The sequence below is a fragment of the Alosa alosa genome, chromosome 5 (genome assembly GCF_017589495.1).
Source record: "Alosa alosa isolate M-15738 ecotype Scorff River chromosome 5, AALO_Geno_1.1, whole genome shotgun sequence".
In the NCBI taxonomy this organism is placed as follows: Eukaryota; Metazoa; Chordata; class Actinopteri; order Clupeiformes; family Clupeidae; genus Alosa; species Alosa alosa.
This window is the reverse complement of record NC_063193.1, coordinates 5,214,377-5,238,008: the sequence shown is the minus strand read 5'-3', so window position 1 is coordinate 5,238,008 and position 23,632 is coordinate 5,214,377. Positions and strand designations below refer to the sequence as shown.

Sequence of the window (23,632 nt, the reverse complement as noted above, 5' to 3'; positions counted from 1 at the left end):
TCTTAAGTTTGATGTTCACACACACACACACATACTCTCCCTCCCTTCCTCTCTCCCTCCTCTCTCTCTCTCTCTCTCTCTCTCTCTCTCTCTCTCTCTTTCACACACACACACACATGCACACGACACAAGCGCATGCTCATACAATGACATTTGCAGTGCATACAGGAAGTTAAGAGATCTATGTGGTGTTTGCACATTTCAGAAAAACTAAAAATGCAGACTGTCATACTCAACTGAGCCAATGAAGGAGTAGGGTGTCCCAGTGATAAAGAGGGAGAAAGAGAGATAAAAGAAAGAGAGAGAGAGAAAGGAGACAGAGGAGAATAAAAGAAGTATGGAGGAGGACATCAGGAAAAGAGGAATGTTGTACCTCCAGCAACAGAGGTTCGGCAAGGTAAGACGTCGCTTGACTCAAGCACGATCACAAGTCACATAGAGATGAAACTCCTCTTCATGTACTTCAAAAGGACATTAAAATTGTCATTACTTCAGTTATGCCCGGGGACAATGACTGAAATAACTTTGTATTCTGCATTTTTCTCTGGTAAACTCCATGGCAACCAACAGAGGAGGAGAGCAAATGACTGGTCATATAAATTCATGTAAACGTAAAAGTTAACATGCGAGCACCTTTGGCTGTGAACATGTTTGCTGAAAAAGGATTAAGAGTTAAGCAATATTCTTGAATCACTGGAGGCATTTAGGTTAGTGTCCTCTACGTCATTAAGGTCAAAGAAGAAGATCTTTGAAGATCCATAGTATTATTTTCTTATTATGCTTAAACAGCAATGATATACAAACTCACATGGAAAAATGTCACATCTTATTTGGTTGAGCAAATGAAACGATGTATGAGATAAGTCCATCACCACAGCATTCTCAGTTGGCCCTCAGCCTGGACTAAGAGCTAATGAGTTATTTGTTGTTAATGCATATTTATGAATTACCACCAACATTGACATTAAATCCACAATTATTTTACATGTTGCAGCAAATTAAGAAACTTTTGTGTGTGTGTGGGGTCCAGGATTTGTTGCATGTGACAGGGAGAGGAGAATGCATAGTTTTTTTAGTGAGCCATTTTTCAAAATTTCTCATTTTCAAATCCATTGCATTAAATTGCAGGTACCTAATTGTAAGAGGGGATTTATTAACTTCTCGACAGTTGAAAATAGCACACAAGTATTGCTTACATTTCTACTGTTAAGTTTAGAGATGGAAGACTATCCTCCTTTGCACATTTCATGTAGAGTAATATTTGGATTTTGTTTCCATGGTGCATGGTGTGTTATTATGATTCTCTTTCCTACCATCATAGATTTGTTCCAATCTATGTACAGTACATTTTGACAAAAATGATCAGACAGGACCAAGTTCTTAACAGCTGTAAAAACGTTGAGACCTTTTGTGAGGATGACAGTTGAGGGTGTAGCCAAGAGAGTGTGTTGGCCCCTGTCCACACTGTGTTAGCTTGAAGGTATGATGTATTATGTACAATGATGATGGTAATATTGACAGAAGCAGTAGTAATTTCTAGATGAGATCTCCTCTGAACTGTAGCTGTTTATCTCCATCTATATTTCACTTTAGATTTAAGCGTGATAAGTGTTATCTGGATGCATGCAAGTTCAGATCCTCTGACCTAATAAGACCGTCAAATTCAATGCAAATGGTTCAGTTCAGTTCAGTTCACCTAACTCTTCAAGAGGAAGTTTATCTGAATGCTCTGGATGCCTGATAGACAGTAATACAATCTGACTGGCATAAAACTTACCACTAAAGTTCAGTGTCTGAATGTATTGCTGTAATTGTCTGTGTTAACTCCTCATGACAGTGAAAATAAAATAATGAAATAGCCAGAAAGGAGAGGTCAAGCTGGAGCAGTGTGAAAAGCATTGCTTGAGTATGAGGAGTAGGCAGTGACCAGGAGCAGCTGGTCACTTCAAAGATGTTTAGGTACCCTTATTCATGGGTTTCATCAGGTCCCTTTCCAGGTGTGTAAAATCAAGCACCTGGATTATGAATGCAGACTGCATAGTGCTTGATTAATACACCTGTGGAAAGGGACCTGATGAAACCCATGAATTGTTATTGTGCATGAGGTTGAAATCATTCTACTTTCTCCCTCTTTATAAATATGCACATTTGGGTAATTCACGCAAAAAGGAAGCATTTCGCATAGACGTGTTTCTCGTTAGTTCATTTGTCCTTCTTATAACTTGTATACCACCAAATACAATTGTGCCTGTGGTTTGATATGTATATATATTTTGAGAAATATGTACTGCCATTGTTTGGCCTATATCCTAATAAGGCACAGTCCCTAGCTTGATTTTTGCTAGTGTTTCCTTTTCGAAAAAAAAAAAAAAAGAAATCTATTTTGAATCCTATCACTTAAACTACAGTATTTATATATTCCCATTTTGTCATAGGCAGTGATCACAATTGAATATGGACTAGCAATCACTCTGTGACTTTAGATGTAGAAAAAAAAAACAATTTAGTATTGACTGATATTGACTGAACAAGGCAGCCATTTTGCATTGTGTATCCTTCCTGAGACCTAGCGCGGATCTGAGAAACCATTTTGTGATTACTTGGTTCATGCCAGGGTTGATTGCTTAATGGGTTAATGGAAAAAGCAAAGGTTGGACAGAGCAGATCAACAATTGTGAGAGCTATGTGAATTGAATGAAACAGTATATGTCAGATTGCGTCAACATTGTATGCTATTCTTGAATATTTTATGAAAACCACATGGACCTCAGCAAGGTTTATACTTGTATAAAACATCAACCTCAACACATGACAGACAACAACAGCTAAATTACCAGAATGACACAATTGTTAGCTGATCTTGACCGCTTCTGTCAAACGATGCTATCGTGGAAACCCAAAGTTTCTGTTTGGTATTTCTTTCCACTTTCATTTACGCAAAAAACGTGTTTTACTACTGGACAGCACACTCTGAGTTTTACTACAACATCATTAGCTGAGAAAATACAAAACCCTAACTCAGCACATGTTTAAGGCCATTCACAGACATCACATAAAAAGACACAATTGTTGATATATTGTCAACTGAGGGTGGCCACCTCACTGCTCTAGCAAATGGTCTTATCCTGCATGTCTTGTCCTCCTTTGCTGTACCAAATGTTTCCACCCTCTGTGAACAAAAAACAAGTGATTTCAGATAAGCTTAACTTGAGGTGTAGATTTTAGTGAACCTCACTAGATTCACACTGATGTCTCCTTGTGCATGGCTTTGCCAAATTAGTTTACACCATTTTGGAAATTCTTCTTGTATCATACAGCTCATCAGATAGACAGAAAGACAACAGACCACAGACAACCTGCCCCCCCCACACACACACACACACAAACACAACAACCATACACAACATCAAGTATCTCTTCTTTATAAAATGGTAAAGTGCTGTATCATTAGCACCAGTGTGCTAGTGAGGAAAGGTACAAACAAGTAATTAGTTTGATATCAGGGGTGCATGCAGATGTAGGGGTGGATTGCCCTAATGTGGAACATTCTTTGCTTTTCTGACTTCTGTAGTTAGTAGGCTATATTAGGCTACAATGTGAGGACAACCTCCCCTGGGGATCAATAAAGTATCTATCTATCAACATATTAATTCCACATCTAATGTTGATGACAGGACCCTACAGTTTTGGCTTTCCCATACTTTCCCTGCCATTCATTAGTTTGGGGAAGAGCCACACCCACTGGAGTTTAGGTGTCCCACATTAGGACAATTTAGTATACTGATAAAACATGAACAGTATAAATAGAAATGAAGTCTAGCAAGTCCCTTTACACTTCACATTCACCCCGCCCACTTGCATCAGTAAGTGGCCAGATGTCATGACATTAACTGTGAGAAAATACCTCCTTCTCAAGCACATTTTATGCAAAATATTTGGCTTAAAACAGGAAGCCACAATTGACCTTCAAGGAAAATGTTTTGTCTCTAAAATGTTGTTTCCTTTTCTCACAAGAAATAAACCTACTCTCACTGAGATTTCACCTGTTTCTCCTAAACCCCAATGAAGAGAATTAAGGAGCAATAAGAATCAATAGAGAGAAAAAAGAGTATTTTGAGATCTTAAGTTCAGCTCAAATTAGACCTGGGCTGAGACACGAGAAGTTGCAAATGAGTCATACAGCCAAAATGACCAAAATCTCATTTAGATCGCATTTAGCTTAATTATGTGTAGGACACATAATTTGTAATGAGATCTTTTGTTTATTTAGTCTACTAAAGACTAGAGAAACCAAACCGCAAGCAGGACAACAAGAAGGTGATTCCAGACCAGGGGTACATGCGTTGTGCAAAAAGACTGTGCAAGTCTTTGTGACAATGTTTCATCTTGATGATAGGGTAAAGATGAGTGAAACATAAGACATTGGCAGCAATGAGGAACCAATTTATAAGAAATGTAATGGGGTGTGGTAGAGGTTTGTTCCCAATTGTGGCAGCTTGATGGTGTTTTGGGCTCCCTGTCGACTTCAAGTCAGCGCTGTCATAATTCGGAATGAGATCTTTTGTTTATTTAGTCTACGAAATAAACAAAAGAGATCTCATTCCAATGTTTAACTTCCTCTGGGAATGTTTAAGGGGTCTCTCAGGGGTTTCAGTTATATTGTAAGTAACGTAAGTTAGAGTAAAAGAGTTATGCTGTAAAAAAATACCTAGGGCCCAAGTTGGGTGGCAATATAGGTAACAGGAAGCTAGGTCAAGGCAGGGACTCTGAAATGGGCCAGACCTCTCCGGTGCTACGAAAGTGAATAACCCAGTCTAGCTACAGTATCTATCTTTTACTAATTAACTTGGGCCTGACTCTGCCCACTTGTGCGTCTGACTTCACTCTGGCCACAGTGCGCATGCACTGTCAGCAAAATATGCTGTCAAACTTGCACAGTTCTACATAGTTTTGGTTCATTTCAGTTCAGATGTCGTATATGTATTTTTAATGAGGACCCCTCTTTATCTTCTCACGCCTCGCCTCACTGACCAACACTGACACCAACACTGACACTGACACCGGCCTGCACTGTACAGTTCTGGGAGCATCATGCTCTACTGTTTTACTGCTGCGTGTTAGTCTTTACACAGGTAGCCTAATACCTTTTGAAATCTTGTTTGATCTTGTGATTAGGATTCAGTTGTGTGGGTGTGAAACATGGAGTGAAAGAAGCTCAGTCCTGCATGGTGATGAAACCAGCTCTGACATGGGAGCCTAACAAAACTATGTTCAGAAACATACAAATAATATTCATATTCTTCACGCAATCTCGACAATGCCTAAAAGCCCTGGTTATTCTGTGATTTCAGTGCAAAAAAACAAACAAAACTATCCTTTTTATTCACTTTACTCTGATATGCATGTGTGCAAATTGATATATGGTATTTTGGGCCCCCGCCATCAACTTCACTGCCTGGAAGACACTAGGGTTAGGGTTAGGGTTAGAGATAGGCATGGCAGCGCTGCCTTGAAGTCGATGATAGGGCCCAAAAGAACCATCAAACGTGCAAATGGTGTTTACCCAAAACTTTTGTGGTAGCTCTGAACCAGAATGATGGAAAATAAGAAGATACAGTAAGAGGGAGAAAGGCAGATAGGCAAAAGGTATAAACATGGTCATGACAACAAACAAACAAACAACTGAATATACTCTTCTTGGCAGTTAAAGGAGTCACGCAGCAAGCTATTTTTACTTGTTGGCTTTAAAATAAGATATGTCAAGTGCCAATGAGACATGTCAGGCTTTTCAAATTGGAATGTTGCCTTCACTTCCCTTATCGAGCAAAGGCGAATTCTAAAAGTGCATGGTCTCTCATTTATTATGCTCCCTCACCTAATTTAGATCGCCTATAGCAATCTGAATACCCAAAATGCTCCTCACGTTCCTATTCTCTCTTCCATTGATCTCCTTTGCCCCCCCTTCTCTGCAGAAATGGAAGAAGGTGTGGACCATCTTGTACAGAGAGAGCACCTGTTCCATCTCCCGTCTGGAGTTCTTTGAGTGCAAGGACGGCATGGGCACCCTGGAGAAACCAAACCGCAAGCAGGACAACAAGAAGGTGATTCCAGGCCAGGGGTACATGCGCTGATCCCTGCTGAGTTAGCTTAGTACAAACAGACTCTGTGCAAGCACTTGAACACTCGTTGTGACAATGTTTCATCTTGATGAGTGGGTAAAGATGAGTGAAACATAAGACATTGGCAGCAATGAGGAACCCAATTTATAAGAAATGTAATGGGGTGTGGTAGAGGTTTGTTCCCAATTGTGGCAGCTTGATGGTGTTTTGGGCTCCCTGTCGACTTCAAGTCAGCGCTGCCACCGACACCTTGAAGTCAACAGTTGGGGCTCAAAAGCCATAAATGGTTGTAGCATAGGGTGAGGGAGTCCTGTTGATTAGATGCTCCTGGGGCCCTGTCTGGTAAACATGTGGTAGAAAAACCTGTTGCCTGTTTGTCAGCAAGTCCTCTGCTATCCTGTTCTATACAAAACATGTTTGGTCGAGTTTGAGTGTCTGAAGGTCCAAGCCCGTTCTGAATGCTGAGGTGTTTGTAAAGAGGGTGGTGGGTGCAGCATATAGCATGCAAAGCTGGCCATTCTGTTCACCACTGTTTTAGTTTGTGTGTGTGTGTGTGTGTGTGTGTGAGCAATGCTAGTGTTGGTCATGTCAAGGGAACTGAAACTGAATGTGTCATGGGTGCTAATATGTGGGATCGGTCTATTTGGTGTGATTAATAGGGGTGTGTCCCTGCCACTTTATTGTGGAATCTTCTATCTGTGCTTGTTGTGAATGTTCCAATCCAACATGTCTCCAAGTGCCACAGGCAATAAAGCACATCTCACAAGTATCAGGCAGTATGTGTTAGCGTCACACTAATAATATGCTTTTTTCACATGCTTTAATGAGTTAAGTCTCATCATGAACTAAGCAATGAAGAAGGTTTTTTTTTAGATAAAGTCCTTGAACTCAGAACCTTTTAAAATCCTAGTAGTTATTCAGTCACAGAGTGGTTGCGAGTCAAGATTCCATTTTGATCACTGGCCTATGGCACACACCAGCTGATAGGGGGTACATGGATACATGTTTTAGGTGATGGGATTGGGATTTAAAGTATATTTAAATCCTAGTCCTTGACCCCTATACTGACTGATGTGTGAACCTGCAGGTGATCAAGCTGAGCGACTGTATTCGTGTGTCGGAGGTGGACATTGAGGGATGTCCTCGGGACTGTGGGCCTTTCCTGGTGGAAACCACAGAAAAGCTGTTCATCTTTGCTGCCGACAACGCTGAACTAGAAGACTGGACACAGAGGCTTTGTGAAATTGCTTTCCCAGTATGTATGAATATATTTCTATTTTCTAATTTCTCGGTTGTTGGTGAGGTGGTAGAACATTTCGTAAAATCACTATACAAATTCTACCATTCTGAATTCATGTGAATGCAAATAATAATGATATTATTATTATTATTATTATTATTATTATTATTCATATGAATAATAATTACCTTTAGTTTCCAGTGTTACTGTTTATGTTCCTGACTTTAGTAAACAATTCCATACCAGGGCCATCACATAATCAAAATATCCAAGTGACATTTAAGCAATGTTGTGACAGGTACTATAACTGTCAGTGTAAATTTAAATAATAATAATAATAATAATGATAATAATAATAAAATTCAAGGTGACAGTTTGATTGAATGTCTCTCTGTAAACTAGATGAAACAATTTATGTCACACACCTATGAGGAAGAAATGGTTTTCAGCTGAAATACTGCAATATATGATGATATACCATAGCACTGTGTGTGTGTGTGTGTGTGGGTGTGGGTGTGTGTGTGGGCCAAAGGTTGAGATGTCTCATTATCCCTTATGGCCTGGTGCACAGTTCCTATACCAAGCACAGTGTCAAAGCCATGCTTCAAACCAGACTCCCTGCCATGGCTTGGCGGGCGATCATCAGCCCATCTCTGACTACAGCAGTAGCAATTGCAATTTGAAATGATCATTGTGCGGTGCTGCATTAGGTTTTTGGCAATGGCTCCATTGTGCATTGCCTCTGTGTGACTGCAGTAACACTTGACAGTTCTGTCGGAGGTCAGAAACATTCACGGGCAGAATGGAATGGGAGTGAATTCTGAGAATTCTTCAAATGAATCCATTAAGTAGCCAGTCAATTTCCTGGAACCCGCAGACAAAGAGATAGAGGAAATGTCATTTTGTCCACCTTTAGAACATCACAATCACCGTCGGAGTCCTGGCATTCAGTCCCAACCCAGTTCAAATGAGCTGTTGAGCGCCACTGGTGGAGATTTCTCAGTTATTACACAACCAGGAAATGCTACAACATCAAAAACCACCTATTTACTTAACGTGACTCATAATCAAAATACACAAAAGGTGTCCATTTGATGCAAGGCAAGGCAATTTGGGCAATATTCTGTATGTATAGACAATCTTTTCATTCACAAGAAATATATAAAGACTTAGATCTTTTATGATTAATTTGTGGACTTCAGTTGTAGCTATCAACATTTAAGTTGTTGAATATACTATGAACTGAGCTTTGTGTACTATAGTGCATGTTAAACAAATTAATCTCTTGTGAAATGTGCGTAGATCTATCTGTCCTATACAATGGGTTAGCCATGCTACAGTATTCTTACTGTTCTGTAGTTTTCACAGATTAGCATATTAGCTGACCTCAGATTTGTCTTCATACAAGCTAGTACCCAATGGGGTTTCACAGGTGGTAATGTTTGATCTTTAAAATATATATTTCTCTGAGTTGACTCTGTAGGTTATTTGCCTGGAGATGCACTGGCCAGTGTGGTTTATTTTTGTTCTCTGTATTTTTGTTTTTGTGTGTTTAGTGTGGTCAACAAGATGTTTCATTTGACCTGTTTTACATCTGTGCTCCTCACAGGTGTTTTCAGTGCTAGTGTGGCTCTCTGCATCAGCTCCCAGGTCATTTGTATTATCGTGCATATTAGTGCAGTGTTTTTCAACCACTGTGCCAGGGCACACTAGTGTGCCGTGAGAGATCATCAGGTGTGCCGCATAAAATTACCCAAATGTCACTCACTGGTCCAGAAAAGCAACTATTGCATCAAAGAATTTATAACCACATGCTCTCATTGATTGTATGATTGCACTATTTGTGATATGCAGGCATTGTAGACCATGGGCCCCATATCCAGCATTCACAGAATCATCACATATCCAGTTCATAACAACAATTAAATTAGATATAGTCACCTACAAATGAAACAGAGGGCGCTTGTTTTATTGAGCAGGTCTTGCATAGAAGCCATAATAAGGCCATATCTGTGTATTATTTGAAATTTTAGGCTATGGTATGTTTATTTTGTAAGACGCTCAGAAATTATATATATAGCCTCGGAAACATAGAGACGTCGAGCTATATCCTCACTTGAAGGAGCTTGTGTGGACAAATAGGGTGAAGAGTTAAATGGCAATGATGTTATTACATACTCGTTAATCTGACTCCATTTGATTAATAATTTGTATCACCAATCAATTACCAAGTAACTAGTTTATCAGCTATGGAGGAGAATGGCATGGCACACTACAAGAATTGAAGTTATCCGATTGGTAGGCAAATGAACAATTTAATAGGCATTAAGTCTTAAAGGTAAATGTAACCAATGTCACCTCAGTTGAATGTACAAGTAAACTCACATGGTCTACTGTAACAAAGTAGCAAATGGTAACAAAGGAAACTTAACCAATTCACAGAGGTAAACTTGACAAGTTAAAAATAACAGTATGTAACATAATGAAACTAGTCCTGAATAGCATTGCCTAGTTCCCTTCCACAGGTATGTTAAAGGATTCAAAGAGAGAAAAAGAGACTGGTATACAAAAATAATCTCAATTTATTATTGCAAATGGTTTGGTTAAAATATTGATGGTTGACAACCAATACAGCCCGAGGGCACACAAATGACCAACAGCACGGCCTCACTACCACACAAAACACAATGTATCGGACACCTCAATCTCAGTTAGCACTGCAACCACAATAGGAAAATTCTAAGCATGCAAGCTCAACACTGGGTAATACATGTGAAGCCACATCACATCCATGTTGGAGGCTAACTGCGGACAAGTGTTGTGCGATGTTATAGTACTGCTTTGGTAAAACCATTCAAAATAACAACCATCCCTTTAAAAAAAAAAAAAGAAACAAACAAAACAAATATACAAAATGTACAATGAGTCTTGGAGGTGCAGTACAATTCTTAAAATTACGATAGGGGAAAGCGGCAATTACATCGGTGTCGTTCCTGTTTACAGCATTACAGCAATTCGCCAGTGTGAAAGAAAAACTCTCGCTGCTCCAGCTCACGACGTCTCTGCTTTCAGCTGAGAACAAAGGCGATGCGCCGACCAGTATGACTGAACTAGCCTACTCTCGTCCAACTTTTAACAAGTTGTGCTTGACGCTGAGAACAACGGCTATGCGCAGACCAGTATGAATGAACTGCTCTCGTGCAACTTTTAACAAGTTGTGCTTGACGCTGAGAGCAAAGGCTATGCGCCGACCAGTATGAATGAACTCTCGTACAACTTTTAACAAGTTGTGCTTGACGTGGAAAACGAGGATTCTGACTCCAGTATAAATTAACTTTTACCAGCTCGCGACTTGACGACGCTGACCGCCCAACCAAACAATTAAGACTGACAATTAAGCCACTCTACACGCTGCTTCTTATCTACTTCCTAGTCCCAACCACGCCCTATAGTACCTGAGTGGAAAACCAAATAGAGGAGGTTAGCCTACAACGGACTCCCTCTGTTGGAGGGGAGTAGGTATAGATAGCCTACCTAGGTGTCAGTCTTAACACACTTCATCCGGTTACAGATACACCAGATAAAACAATACAAACCCAGAGATAGAGAAAGGGGGAGAGAGAAAGAGAGAGAGAAAGACAAAGGGAGACAGAGAGAGAGAGAGGAAGAGGGGGAGAGAGAGGGAGAGGAAGAGGGAGAGAGAGGCAGAAGACCAAGCAACAAGGGCCTAGCTCAATAGGAGAGTGGAGAGGGAAAAGAAGAGAGAAGAGAAGAAGAAGCCCCAAGATGGGAAAGAAGACAGAAGAAATCTGGAGGACCAGAGCCTCCACTTTTATCATTCACTTGGGCTACCCCCGACTCATCAGAGCCTTTGTTGTCTGAGGTGGATGGGTGTGGCCCAGGTGGATATCATAACTTTATGCTACAGTTTAATTCTTAATCTACAACTATGCACAGATACATTGAATTGTAACGAGACCATAATCAGACTGTTGCCCACATTACAAGTATTAATTCAACCAAACATGAATGTATTATTCACAACACATATTTACAGAGCAATGCTGTATGATAATGAGGTTGGCCTATCTCACCACAAGACATCAAGTAGGCCCAGGACTGAGTTATCTCTCAGTAGAGGGGCCAGAACAAGGAGCAAATGGTCACTTTATGCATGAGCGGGTGTTGGGGATCTTTGGCCATGGCCAGCTAAGACAATACAGATCAAACACAGGCATCCACACATGTAAATTGAATGCAAAAAGGCATTCTTTAGAAATGCATAAGGTTTGGGCAAAAGACGGGCCTTACAAATTTTTCTTCACACATGATGTTAGTGTGCCGTGGCACAAAAAAGGTTGAAAAACACTGTATTAGTGAACCTTTGCCAAAGTATGTCTAAATGAAATCGGTAGTGCTAATTTGTTCTAATATAAACTTTGCTAGTCGATGTTTTTACTAGTCATTTCTGTGTTAGTAAAACTGTCATTACAGTGTATATAAGTGGGAGGGAAGGATGGGGGTGGGTTTGGGAAATGACTTCAGGTTGAACTTAAACCTCTTCCTGTGGGCACTGAGCCTGTGCAATGAGATGTGGAAACAATCCCTTCACTACGGCTCCCCATCGTACACCATATTTTATCTTGGCGTATTCTGTCTGTTATACCGTTCTGCCTAAAGCATCTTCAGTCCGTCCTGGTGGTGTATTTCTGTGCATCAGTAACCCAGCACTTTGCGTTGTCTTGCATCAGTGGGCTTGTCCTACTCTATCAGGGAGTCTGTGGTTGCATATGATTGTTGACTGATGAGTCTTTGGCTATGGCATGCTTGTCTATCAACAATCCTGTTTGCACCGGTTTGCACATGCTTTTCTATATGTGGGGTGCAGACATGATACAGTATGTTATCCACATGCAATTCCACATACTTATTGTGTGTCTGTGAACCATTGTTGGGGTTTGCCTGTGTGTCCACTTGCTAACCTGCATGCTAACCTGTGTTGGTGTTTGTCTGTGTGTCCCTCCATGGGCTAACCTGCATGCTAACTTGTGTTGGTGTGCTCTTGTGTTGTGTTACAGATGAAACGAGGTGACCGCGGGGCTGGGCCCAGGCGAGGCAGTCTTCCCAGGGTCCTGGGAGACACTGACGGAGTCAGTATGGAGAACAACAGCCTGTATGGTGAAAGAAAGAATGGTAGGAGTTACCATTAGCTCATCCTTGCTCCAGCAGTCAATGCTATTAAATGAATAATGACACAATGGGCGGTTCAGTTTAACAGGCAGTTACAATTTGCTCAAGAATTTCTCAGCTATAAATGTGAACACTACACAAGAAAAAAGACTGTTCTCAAAGATTTAAATATTCTCAGAAGTTTGAACCCATGACATCTCTGGCTTAATGTGACAGTACAATTATATGTAGCAGCTTGTTATGTTGCACATTACAAAAGTTACAGTGTTTAGCTATATTTAGCTAATAATGTTTTCCTAAACTAGAATGTGCATACATATCTTCTTTCTTTCTTTCTCTCTCTTCCTCTCTCTCAGCATGACTAAAGTTGAGAACACATTGCATGATCATGGGTGTGTGGCATCTACTTGCAGTGTAGATCAACATGAAACGTGTAGGCCAAAATGAAATTGAAATGTCAGAGACGTCTGCGGCAAAAAATGTTTTCCAGCTAGTACTTGGAATGGACCACTGTTTTTGTTCAGAAGTGTTGTCTATGCATGTAAAACCATGAAATTTTGGTCTTGGAAATACCAAATTTGACCAGTGGGCACATAAATCATGCGTCACTCTCTGCCAGATTTGCATCAGTTATGCTCTGCAGAGTGTTAGAAATTTCAGTGCATTTGCATTTTACAGCGTTACCTCAAAATGTAATCGGTTACCTTGAAATGTCATCTCAACACATCTTACAAATAACCAATGATGTTGCATGATGATAATGATGAAAAACAAAGCGTATTAAATGGGTAGAAAGTTGAGACAGTTTGCAGGTCCTTCAGCAGGCTTTTTTCAAAGTTCTGTTGTGCTTTGGTTGAGGTCGGGCTGAGTCTCCATTACGTGATGGAAATATGTGGCCCTTACTTTCCTCTTTTCTGTGGTAGCAAGCAGCGACTTCACACCAGTGTTGGCTTTGTTTTGCAAACTGCCCGTTTATCAGTAAAAAAAAAAAAAATTTACATCCTGCCATCGCTGTGCGTTCCAAAATACACTGTGCATTGCCTCACAAAGATAAGCTTGCTGAGTCATATTTCAGTCAGTCAGCGCAGTCTTTGCTGTAAATACAACTTTGTTGGGTGGGATTGTGAGACTGTACACATGTGCTTTTCTCTCACATCTTCCCCTGCCTTGGTGTCACACTGAAACAGAGTTTTTCTGTTCTTTTTCTCGTGTCATATAAATTGTATATGTGTGCCAGTGAGACAGACACCTCTGTACATGTGGAGGCACATATTTGAGTGACAGGCCGACTGAGAGAGAGAGAGAGAGCAGTAGAGAGAGAGAGAGAGCAGTAGAGAGAGACAGGGATGAGATGAAAAATTCAGAAACAGGCACTTGGTAGGGCATTGTTAATGACTGTCCATATTATTGAAATCCTTTAGATCATACCCAATCCTACCTAATCATTTGGGATTGAATTACTCCACTGGCATTGCACACACCCACAAATCACTTTAATCACAACCAAATTAGACCAAATGACTCAATTTCAGCTTTGTGAGCGTCGTAAGCTCCACCATATGTGCTCACAGTCCTGTGCTCCACTCTTTGTGTTCCTCTCCTCAAACACACCGATGCTTGGAGCATCGCTGCCTTCACGAGTGCTAACAGGCCCATCTGTTTTGATATAAATATAAAGAGGCCTTGTCCTTTTGACTGATCACCCAGTATAAACACACACACACACACCATGTGTTGCAGATTAATTTGTAGAATTATTCAACATTTAGGAAATATTTGATTAGAAATTGAGCTCATTCTACACTATACCATGTTCTGAAACTCTGAAGTTCTTATAGTTTAATTTTCATTATCACCCGGAGAGAAGAAATACTCCTTTCTGATTGGCTGGTGGGGTGGCTATTAATTCTGAATAACAGGACACCTATGAAGTAGATCTGGTAAAAAAATCACCGTTCCATATCAATGCTTATGAATGGTAACTATAACAACCATAGTAGGACGATGGTTGAGCCTGAAAGCAGGCTTCGCAACAATGGAATCAACTGTAAACAAGCTAACTGTCCATGCGATCGCTGATAGATAGATAGATAGATAGATAGATACTTTATTGATCCCCAGGGGAAATTCAAGATTATCCTATTATAGGGCCAAAGAAAGTTGTACAAATCAGCTTATTTTTAAAGGAACCGCTTGTTTCCTTTGCGTGTTAAAGGCATGACTATTGCCTATATATAGTGGCAACCGGGTGATAAGCGGGATAACGACCTTCAAGGTGTGTCCAGTTATACGGAATTAATGGACTTGGGCGGAGGCTCCGCTGCGCGTCGCGGAGGTCTTTGCCTCTCCCCCTCGTCCATTAATTCCGAATAACAGGACACCTCGGCGGCCGTTATCCCTTACTTGAAAGCTTTGTTTGTAGAGACACTATATCACCATGAGAGTGTTGGCTAGTTTTATTTAGGTTCTGTAAAATAGGTCAGTGCATAACATGAATCATCCATTTTGTTTTCCCCTGCATGAAAGCATGTACACTCTTTAACATTCCATGGGCAAAACACTAACGTGTTTGTATTTTACTGGACAAAAGGCATAACAGTGTTACCTGGTTTATTAATAAATGAAGTGCTTTGGTAGTTCCGAGTGTAGATGTTGCATGATAGGCATCAGCATTGGCTAGGCCTACTGAGGGATATAAATAACCTAATGACACCATTCATAATTAGTATGCCAATGTATTGACTTTCTAAATCTCCAGACACAAAAATAATTTGCTTTCACCCATGATTTTTCAGTTGTATGTTTTGCCAAGTACTACAACGGAGTATTAGGGCCACACATGAAGAAAAAAAAATATTTTTGCCATGGCTAGATTAAACTCGACATGTCGACTTTAAAGTTTAAAGTCGACATGTCAAAATTAAACTCGACATTTTGAGAATAAAGTTGAAATGTCAGGTCGACTTTAATCTCGACGTGTCGACTTTAAAGTCGCCATGTCGATATTAAACCCGACATTTCGAGAATAAAGTTGAAATACCATATCTACTTTAACTCAAAATACAGTTTAAACATAGCCTACAGTTTAAGCTAACACACAATATGTGACATGAATAGGCCTATCAAATAATGTAATTTCAGATAGATTCAGATAGATTGCGTTTTTTCTGTTAACAACTCATTGCCGTCATCGTGAAGCGCATATCTCGCGGTTATGGAAATACCATGCACTATGCCATTTATACTGTAGAGTTAGAATAATACATGTTTCTTATGATATAATATTTTATAGTACAAAATGTTATTTCACTCCGTTTTTCGTGGGTAAGGCCACCGCACATCCAAATAACTACCCTTCATGACCCTCAGGCCGTCACGCTCCATAGGTTAACATGGCCAAACTAATTCTTCTTAAACTGCTTTTCCATGTCTCGCCTGCTTAAAATATAGTAGGCTATAAACACAGATTTGTGTGCATTTAGAATACATGGGGTTGTCTGGTCGGGAGGACAGCTTCATTCGTCCCTCCATATACATTCAGCAATAGCCTAGGCTGTTTTGCATCCATTACAAACAAACATGCAATGTGAAAGTCTGGGATTGGGGAGAGCATTTAGTATGCCTAGTTTAGTGCATAAGCATGAAGTTGAACCTTTAGATGAAAAACACTCTTTAATAATAGGCCTAGGCCTACAATAAATACATAAACCGCTAATGAAGTTTACTTTTGACCATTGCATTTATCACCTGTAACTCCGTAATAAAAGGACGTAACAGGAAAGTATTTGGCTGAGCAACGGATGTTAATATGTTGTATGTTTTGTTCACATGTATGTCTATCGTTGTTGCACTCGAAGAAAACTGGAATGTTTCATTCGTCCTCCTTTTCAATTGTCCCGGTTGTACCCTACTTTGGAGCGGTCTCTCTCCAAACTAACTTTAGCCTATTCTCAAAATGTTGAGTTTAATGTCGACATGTCGAGATTAAAGTCGACATGATATTTCAACTTTATTCTCGAAATGTCGAGTTTAATGTCGACATGGCGACTTTAAAGTCGACCCGTCGAGATTAAAGTCAACATGACATTTCAACTTTATTGTCGACATGTCGAGTTTAATCTCGTCATGGCAAAAATATTTTTTTCTTCATGTGTGGCCCTAATACTCCGTCGTAGCAATGAGCCACGTATCACTCTTCAGTATTTTTAAACAGTAACAAGTCATATGGAATAGAATGTTAGGTGGGTCGTGTTCTGTTTGTGATCTAAACTGAGGGAGGTATGGAAGACTGTGAAATGGTGCTTGTACCTGTTCACTAAGACTTCAAACAGCACATTTTGGAGCCACTGGTCTATAAAGCCTTTTCTCTTGGCAAACTAACAAGCCATTCTTTGGGAAATTGGGATCACTGCTTGGGGAAGTCATGTGCAGGTTTCAGGGCCACAGAGGTGTAACATGAACAAATTATCCTGGCAGTGCCAAAAAGACAAACATGTGGTCTGTTCAAAGAATAAGGCTTCTTTTCTGTTTAATCAGATGTGGTTAATGTGGGAAGCTTACATAGTTCAAACCACTCAGGCACATGACTGTTATCAACGAACAATGCATAATTGCAGTGTCCTGCCATTGTGAATCTGGAAGATGATTATTGCTAACACTGTTTGCAATTTACACTCAGAAATTGACATACAGTTATTTTTGAAGGTGGGGGAAAAAAAGGACAAGAATATAGGAAGTTGAAGTTGAGGTTGGAAGACAAACGTTAAAATACATACCAATGATTTTCTCGTGGCCTTTTTCAACTTCCCCAAAAAAGCAGAGCATATTTACCAGTGTATTCAGCGGCTCTGTGTTGTCTCTGCTTCCCTGACCTGGCATAACTCTCTACATGATGGCGTGGGAGAGAAGAACAGTGTGTGGTGCCCAGTGTGTGCAGGTGGGAGCCAGGTATGGGGTATGGGGGCGTGGGACGTGGTGGGTAGAGGTGGGGTGGGGTGTGCAATGCTCACGGCCATCAGCTGAAGATCAAAGCCTTTACTGCCCTCCGCCCCAACCCCCCCCGCACTGCTCTCTTTGGCTAGAAGGAGGGCGGCTCAATTACGGCCACCGATCAATGGCCAGCAGCCTCCCGCTACCAGATTTGATTGGTTGCCCTTGGAAGCCCTTTCATGGCTCAAGTGGTCGGGGAGAGTCTTTGGCGCACGAGGTCAGAGAATTGAAGAGAACATCCCAGGCTCTGTCTGTGGTGAAATCTGAAAGGCATGATACTTTTTTTTTTTTATCACCCAGGCAGACATCAGTTTGACATTGAGGAGAGGACTTCAGATGTGGCCTGCTTTCCCTCTGTTTTAGTCTTAATAGCTCTTCAGTAGGGCCAAGAAAATGTGAATTAACTTTACAGAACACATGCATTATTCATTCCGCACAGAAACTTTGTCAGATGCTTTTTTGGGGTGGAGGGAGTGGGTTCAGACAAGGTATGATGCATGAACAAGCCAGTGAGAGCCAGAAAGCAGCTGCAGCCTATGATAGCTGAAACACATGATTTGGTGAAACAGGTTGTCTCGAGACACACACACACACACACACACACACACACACACAGATTACCTACTGCTGACTGGTGATTGTAGCTCACATTTTTCCCTCTGTTAAACTGCTACCCGGTGATAATAAAAACAGCCCATTTCCACTCAGTTTATTCCAAGTGGCTGCTGCTGCTGCTGCTGCTTCTGCTAAGGTGCTCACTGGCGCATAACACCGGAGGGCTGTGCTCCATGCATCATGCACAGCCTCAAACCTGATGCACCTCATAGATAACTCATGAGCTGCTCTTTAAACAGACGCCTGCACCCACCACGTCCTCAACCTCAGCTTCCTCAGATAAGCTCACACCTGGTGAGAGAGAGAGAGAGAGAGAGAGAGATGGGTGAGAGAATATAAAGAGAGAGAGAAAGAAAGAGAGCACTTGAACAGTGAGTGAGAGCCAGAAAGCTGAGATCGGAAGCACACATTGTCCTGTAAGTATGGCACAAATCACCCCAGTTGTGGGTGTAACAAGACAGACAGTGACTCTATTTATAAACAGTAGGTTATTGTGTCCTGTATGAAACTCATGACATCACAGTTGTAACATGTTTCTCATTAAGCTGGATATACTGTATACACTATATGCACTGCAGATGATGTTTACCCATGGAAAAAAAGGAACTAAACATTTAGACAACACACAAGCTTCCTTAAATAAAGCTATAAATAGACCATGTTGGGTTTGAAACAGCGAGTCATACCAACACAAGGCTTGTTCTTACAAAAGCCTACCAACTCAACTTCCTGCTCAAACACTTCCTGTGGCAGTTAGTTTGGGTCTGTCTGCGGGGAGGAACTCTGGGGAGAGGCCGAGGCAGAGAAAGAGAGAGAGCAGGAGAGGGAAAGAAAGAAAGAAAGGGAAAGAGGGAGAGATAGAGAGAGCAGGGGAGGAAAAGAAAGAGAGAGAGCAGGGGAGGGAAGGAAAGAGAGAGAGCAGGGGAGGAAAAGAAAGAGAGAGAGCAGGGGAGGGAAGGAAAGAGAGAGAGCAGGGGAGGAAAAGAAAGAGAGAGAGCAGGGGAGGAAAAGAAAGAGAGAGAGCAGGGGAGGGAAGGAAAGATACAGAAAGAGAAAGAGAAACAGAGAGAGTGTGTGTGTGAGAGAGAGAGGTTGTGCTGCCACCGCTAACGCAAACTTCCTCCCAGTAGCACCACGCTGGCCACAAGTGACAGGCACAGAGCGAGCTCCTCCCGCACCACAGTGTACTTTCCTCTTCCCTGTCTGGTTCCCTCTCTCTCTCTCTCTCTCTCTCTCTAGACCTCTATCTCTCTCTCTCTCTCTAGACCTCTATCTCTGCCCCTCTCTCTCTCTCTAGACCTCTATCTCTGCCTCTCTCTCTCTCTCTCTAGACCTCTATCTCTCCCTCTCTCTGTCTCTCTACAGCTCTAAGTTCTCTATGCCCGTCTTTTATATATATACTGTACTGCTCAAAAAAATTAAGGGAATCATACACTGGATCCATACTCTGACACTGTTTGGTTCTGAGCACAAGTAAAACTTTTGAGGCGAGTGTTTTATTTTGCAAGAACTGTCAGACATACAGTGAATGTAGTTTGAGAATGGAGGAAAGGGCGTTCATTAACCAGCTCTCTTTCTCTCTCTGTCTGTCTGTCTCTCTCACACACACACATACACACACACACACACACACACACACACACACACACACACTGCAAACTAAACAGACCAGTTTGTCACACTGGATATAAATCTGCAAGACTTGATGTGTTTTCATTTGGCTTCTGTACATTTTCCGTGTTATAATTAATAATTAATAACATTTTTTTTGTTGTTGTTTTTGGCTCTGAAAACTGGACAATATTGAAAATGCTGCTTTCCAATTTTCCAGGGAGGAAAGTGGTGTGTACTGTAAGAGAGCCGGCATATATGATCCACACAAGTGGAAAGCAAAATAATGTAGTCATTTATCTTAAAATAATGACTTCAAACTCATGAATTACATGCAGGCTTACAGTAGAATAGGCATAGTTCATAGTCTGTTGATACTGATGCATGGTCTCATCTTTCCTCCTGCTTATCGCTTATAAGAGACAACGTGGACACCCTGACCCTGTGGACAGTGGGATCATTGCATCTCAAGACCAAACACTAACACAGCAAAGCCACACAAACCAAATAGCAAATCCGTACTGTTCAGGGCCTTTGAAACGTTTCCCCTTCCTCTGCCCCCAATGGTTTGGATTTTTGTCTGAGCAGACGCTTTTTCCGAGCTAGCGAGCGAAAGCAGAGCATGCCCGTCTGCGTCTTGACACCACGCTTCCGGATATTAATGGAATTCGATCACCCTTGCCGGGCTCCCATGTAGGAAAACATTCCCGTGGAGAGCCCCGGCGGGAGACCTTATCCCTGCATATGCAGCATATTCACTCCCTGGTTGTCTGCTATCCTGCTCCTCGGCTGTAATTATGCTTCAGAGAAGGTGGTGGTGGTGGGTGGGGGGTAATGCCCCCACACACACACACACCCACACACACACCCAGGGAGAGTAGGGGATGCTCTATTCCAGCCAAGCCCCTTTCAGTATTTGTCTAACGGCCAAAGAGGCAAGACAAATGACCACATGCCCACTCTGTGAGAGAGAGAGAAAGAGCGAGAGCAAACAGGCAACCATGTAAAAAGAAAAAAAATGAAGAGAAGATGAGAATGTCTGTTTGTGGCGCCATATAAAACTGCTGTGCTGTGTTAAAAAAGACGGTGGGATTGTTTGTTCTGCTCTCCATTTACAAATACCATTTCTCAGCCAGATGTCTCTAGATTGAAACCATGAAACGGTACTAAAACAGCTCGTCTTGAGATCCATCACAAATGCATTGGCTTTAGTATAACAACCACTCCCTTCTACTCTCTAATACTGAGGCTGTGAAACACACAGCACAACACACAGCCCAACACACAGCCCAACGGACCGGGATGAGTCCAGCTGCTGAGTGGACCTCTGAGCTGTCTCTCTCTCTCTCAGAGCAAGAGGAGGGGGAGAGAGAGAGAGAGAGAGAGACTGGTTAGCATGAACAGCATGTCCTGTAGCCCTGATGATGTATGCAGGCCTTTTATGTTAGTGAAGTACCCCTTATGCACACACACACACACACCTCTCCACTAACCCCCCTCTCCTCTCGTCTCTGTCATTTCCACAGTGATGAAAGACTTCAAGGTTTGTGCGAGGCGGTCGGAGATAGCAGACAAGTGTGGCCTGAAGGGCTGCTACCTGATGAGGACCGACCGCGAGAGCCTGCTGCTGAAGGATCCCAGAACAGGAGAGGTGCTGTACTCATGGCCCTACCGCTTCCTCAGGCGCTTTGGACGGGACAAGGTAGCATCTCAACCTGATTACTTGCTTGCTCTGATTGGGGCAGTTTTTTGACCTTTTCTTTCATTTTCCTTTTGCTTAAATTGTCCTTATAATTATAGCTGTGGTGTAATGGTAGCATCCTGGCCACAATGGGGTCCAAGCACCCACAGGGATCCTGGTTCGATTTTGACCAGGGGTCATTTCCCTGTCCCACGCTCATCTCTTTCTCTCTCCAACACATTATCTATCACTCTCAACGGTCCAATTTGTCTCAATTCCAAAAGCCCCCCAATCATACTTATTAAATAATGAGAACGTGTTATCTGAAGATTTTTTTCCTTATCTGCTTTGCTCTCTACAGATGACGTTCTCCTTCGAGGCTGGCAGGAGGTGTCAGTCGGGCGAGGGCAACTTTGAGTTTGAGACAAAGCAAGGCAACGAGATTTTCCAGGCGGTGGAGGCGGCCATCAACCTCCAACGGCCCACGATGCCTCGCAGGCAGGCATCAGGAGGCGTCAGTGCCCAGGAGAAGGAGACGCCAGCAGCGCCCCCTGCAGTTACGGTGGAGGATCGTAGGATCTACAGCACAGTGGACGAAAGGCAGGTCGGCCAGGCTGGACAGACCAGAACTGGACGCTCCCCTCCCGACGGTCAGCCATGCCGTCTGGATGCCCCGGCAGCTGACAAAGTCCTCACCGGAGTCAAGAGCCTCAACCTGGACTCCAGGCCCATGCCACGTAAGAGCCAGGTGAAAAACTTCCGCAGCTGCCCGCTGGCCAAATCTGAAGACCAGACCTACTCGCAGATCACCCTGGGCAGCATGGACCATGGCACAGAGAGGTCGCGGAGCCCGGGGTCACTGTCGGCGGACGCTGACCCGGACTACTCGCTTCCTTTCGACGCTATCGCCAAGAACGTGATGGCGGATATACTGCAGGTGTCTCGGCACGGCGGCCTGCCTGCCCTGGGTGACCAGCAGCAGACCGGCGAGCGGGAAGCAGCTGTGGGGCAACACGACGACCTACCGGATCCACTTTATGACTCCATCGACGAGATGGCCATTGGAGCGGGAGCGATCCGGCTTCGCACCCCCAACCCAAAGACGTACACCAGGGCCGAGCACATCTATGACGAGCCAGAGGGAGTTGCCATGGGGCCAGCCGAGAGGGCAGTGCCGGGCAAGCAGGGCTCCGCTTCACCATCATCTGCCGGAAGCAGCGCCACGTCACTGTACGACGACCCCGAGGAGGTCAAAGGTCAGGCGTGGAGGATCATGGGTGAGGCAGGGGACCCCAGCGGGCACGAGTACCCATACAACCCCAACGCGGACGACTATGCCGTCCCAAAGCCACCTCGTCGTGCTTTCAAGCCCGCGTTAGACCGCGAGCTCGAGGACAACCGGGACAATGGTCTGTCCCCTTACGACAATGTGAACGTGAAAAAGAAAAATTGACTCGAGTTCAAAGACAGACACGAAATCCACAAACTCTAAAAACACTCATCAGATCATGTCAGATACCACACGTCTTTTTTTTTTATTTCCGTTGAACTGTAGTTAATTTAAGATGGTGACATGATCTGCCGTTACTTTGCCATGCTATTACTCACTCATCTCTCAGAAAAGAAGAAGTGAGCATAGGCGGGCTTGAAGGGGAACTAGGAACAGCCAGTGTAAATGTGTGAACCTAAATGTGCTTGTGGCTGAGCACACTTCTGCTGGGGTCTTTAAAAAAAAATGTCAGTAGTCTGGCCTTATCACTTTGTCGCTGTACGATGGCAATATTCATGTTATTTGTATTTGTTAAGTAAATGATTTTATCCAAAACAGCTGAAAAGAGAGTTGTGTGTGAATCCTGTGAATGGCCTTGCATTAGCCTTAGGCTAGTGTTAGTGTTTCATGCATCAAGGTAATTTGTCATGGTTAATTGGTATTCTTACCATAATTTTTTCACAATGGCACTATGACATTACAAGAAATTGTAAACAGACTACATATTTGCTTTATCCATTCCTTAATGCTTACACACAACTAATCGATGGAAAGATTCACACCCACCCCCGTGCACACACACACACACGCACACACACACACACACACAGACACACACACAAACACAAACCATTATAGTATAGCAGGTGTGACAGCATTAACAGCCAATAGCACTGACCCAGTTCCCACCATTATCT

At 42.4% G+C, this 23,632-nt stretch overlaps 1 protein-coding gene across 1 annotated transcript; it reads left to right on the top strand.

The window, feature by feature from the left end:
• Nucleotides 1-173: 173 nt before the first annotated feature.
• dok2 (docking protein 2) lies at nucleotides 174-23,259 on the top strand. The gene is made up of 6 exons (XM_048243813.1): nucleotides 174-397; nucleotides 5,973-6,101; nucleotides 7,207-7,374; nucleotides 12,438-12,552; nucleotides 21,291-21,466; nucleotides 21,807-23,259. Exons 1-6 carry the CDS (start codon nucleotides 338-340, stop codon nucleotides 22,896-22,898), a joined length of 1,740 nt encoding a protein of 579 aa, XP_048099770.1. The 5' UTR covers nucleotides 174-337; the 3' UTR covers nucleotides 22,899-23,259.
• The last annotated feature ends 373 nt before the right edge of the window (nucleotides 23,260-23,632 follow it).

What these genes read in the sequence shown, in the direction of transcription:
- dok2 (XM_048243813.1), top strand. Translation starts at nt 338, where the DNA reads ATGGAGGAGGACATCAGGAAAAGAGGAATGTTGTACCTCCAGCAACAG. An exon ending in AGCAACAGAGGTTCGGCAAG is followed by an intron (nt 398 to 5,972) that starts GTAAGACGTCGC and finishes CCTTCTCTGCAG; the next exon opens with AAATGGAAGAAGGTGTGGAC. An exon ending in GTATGGTGAAAGAAAGAATG is followed by an intron (nt 12,553 to 21,290) that starts GTAGGAGTTACC and finishes TCATTTCCACAG; the next exon opens with TGATGAAAGACTTCAAGGTT.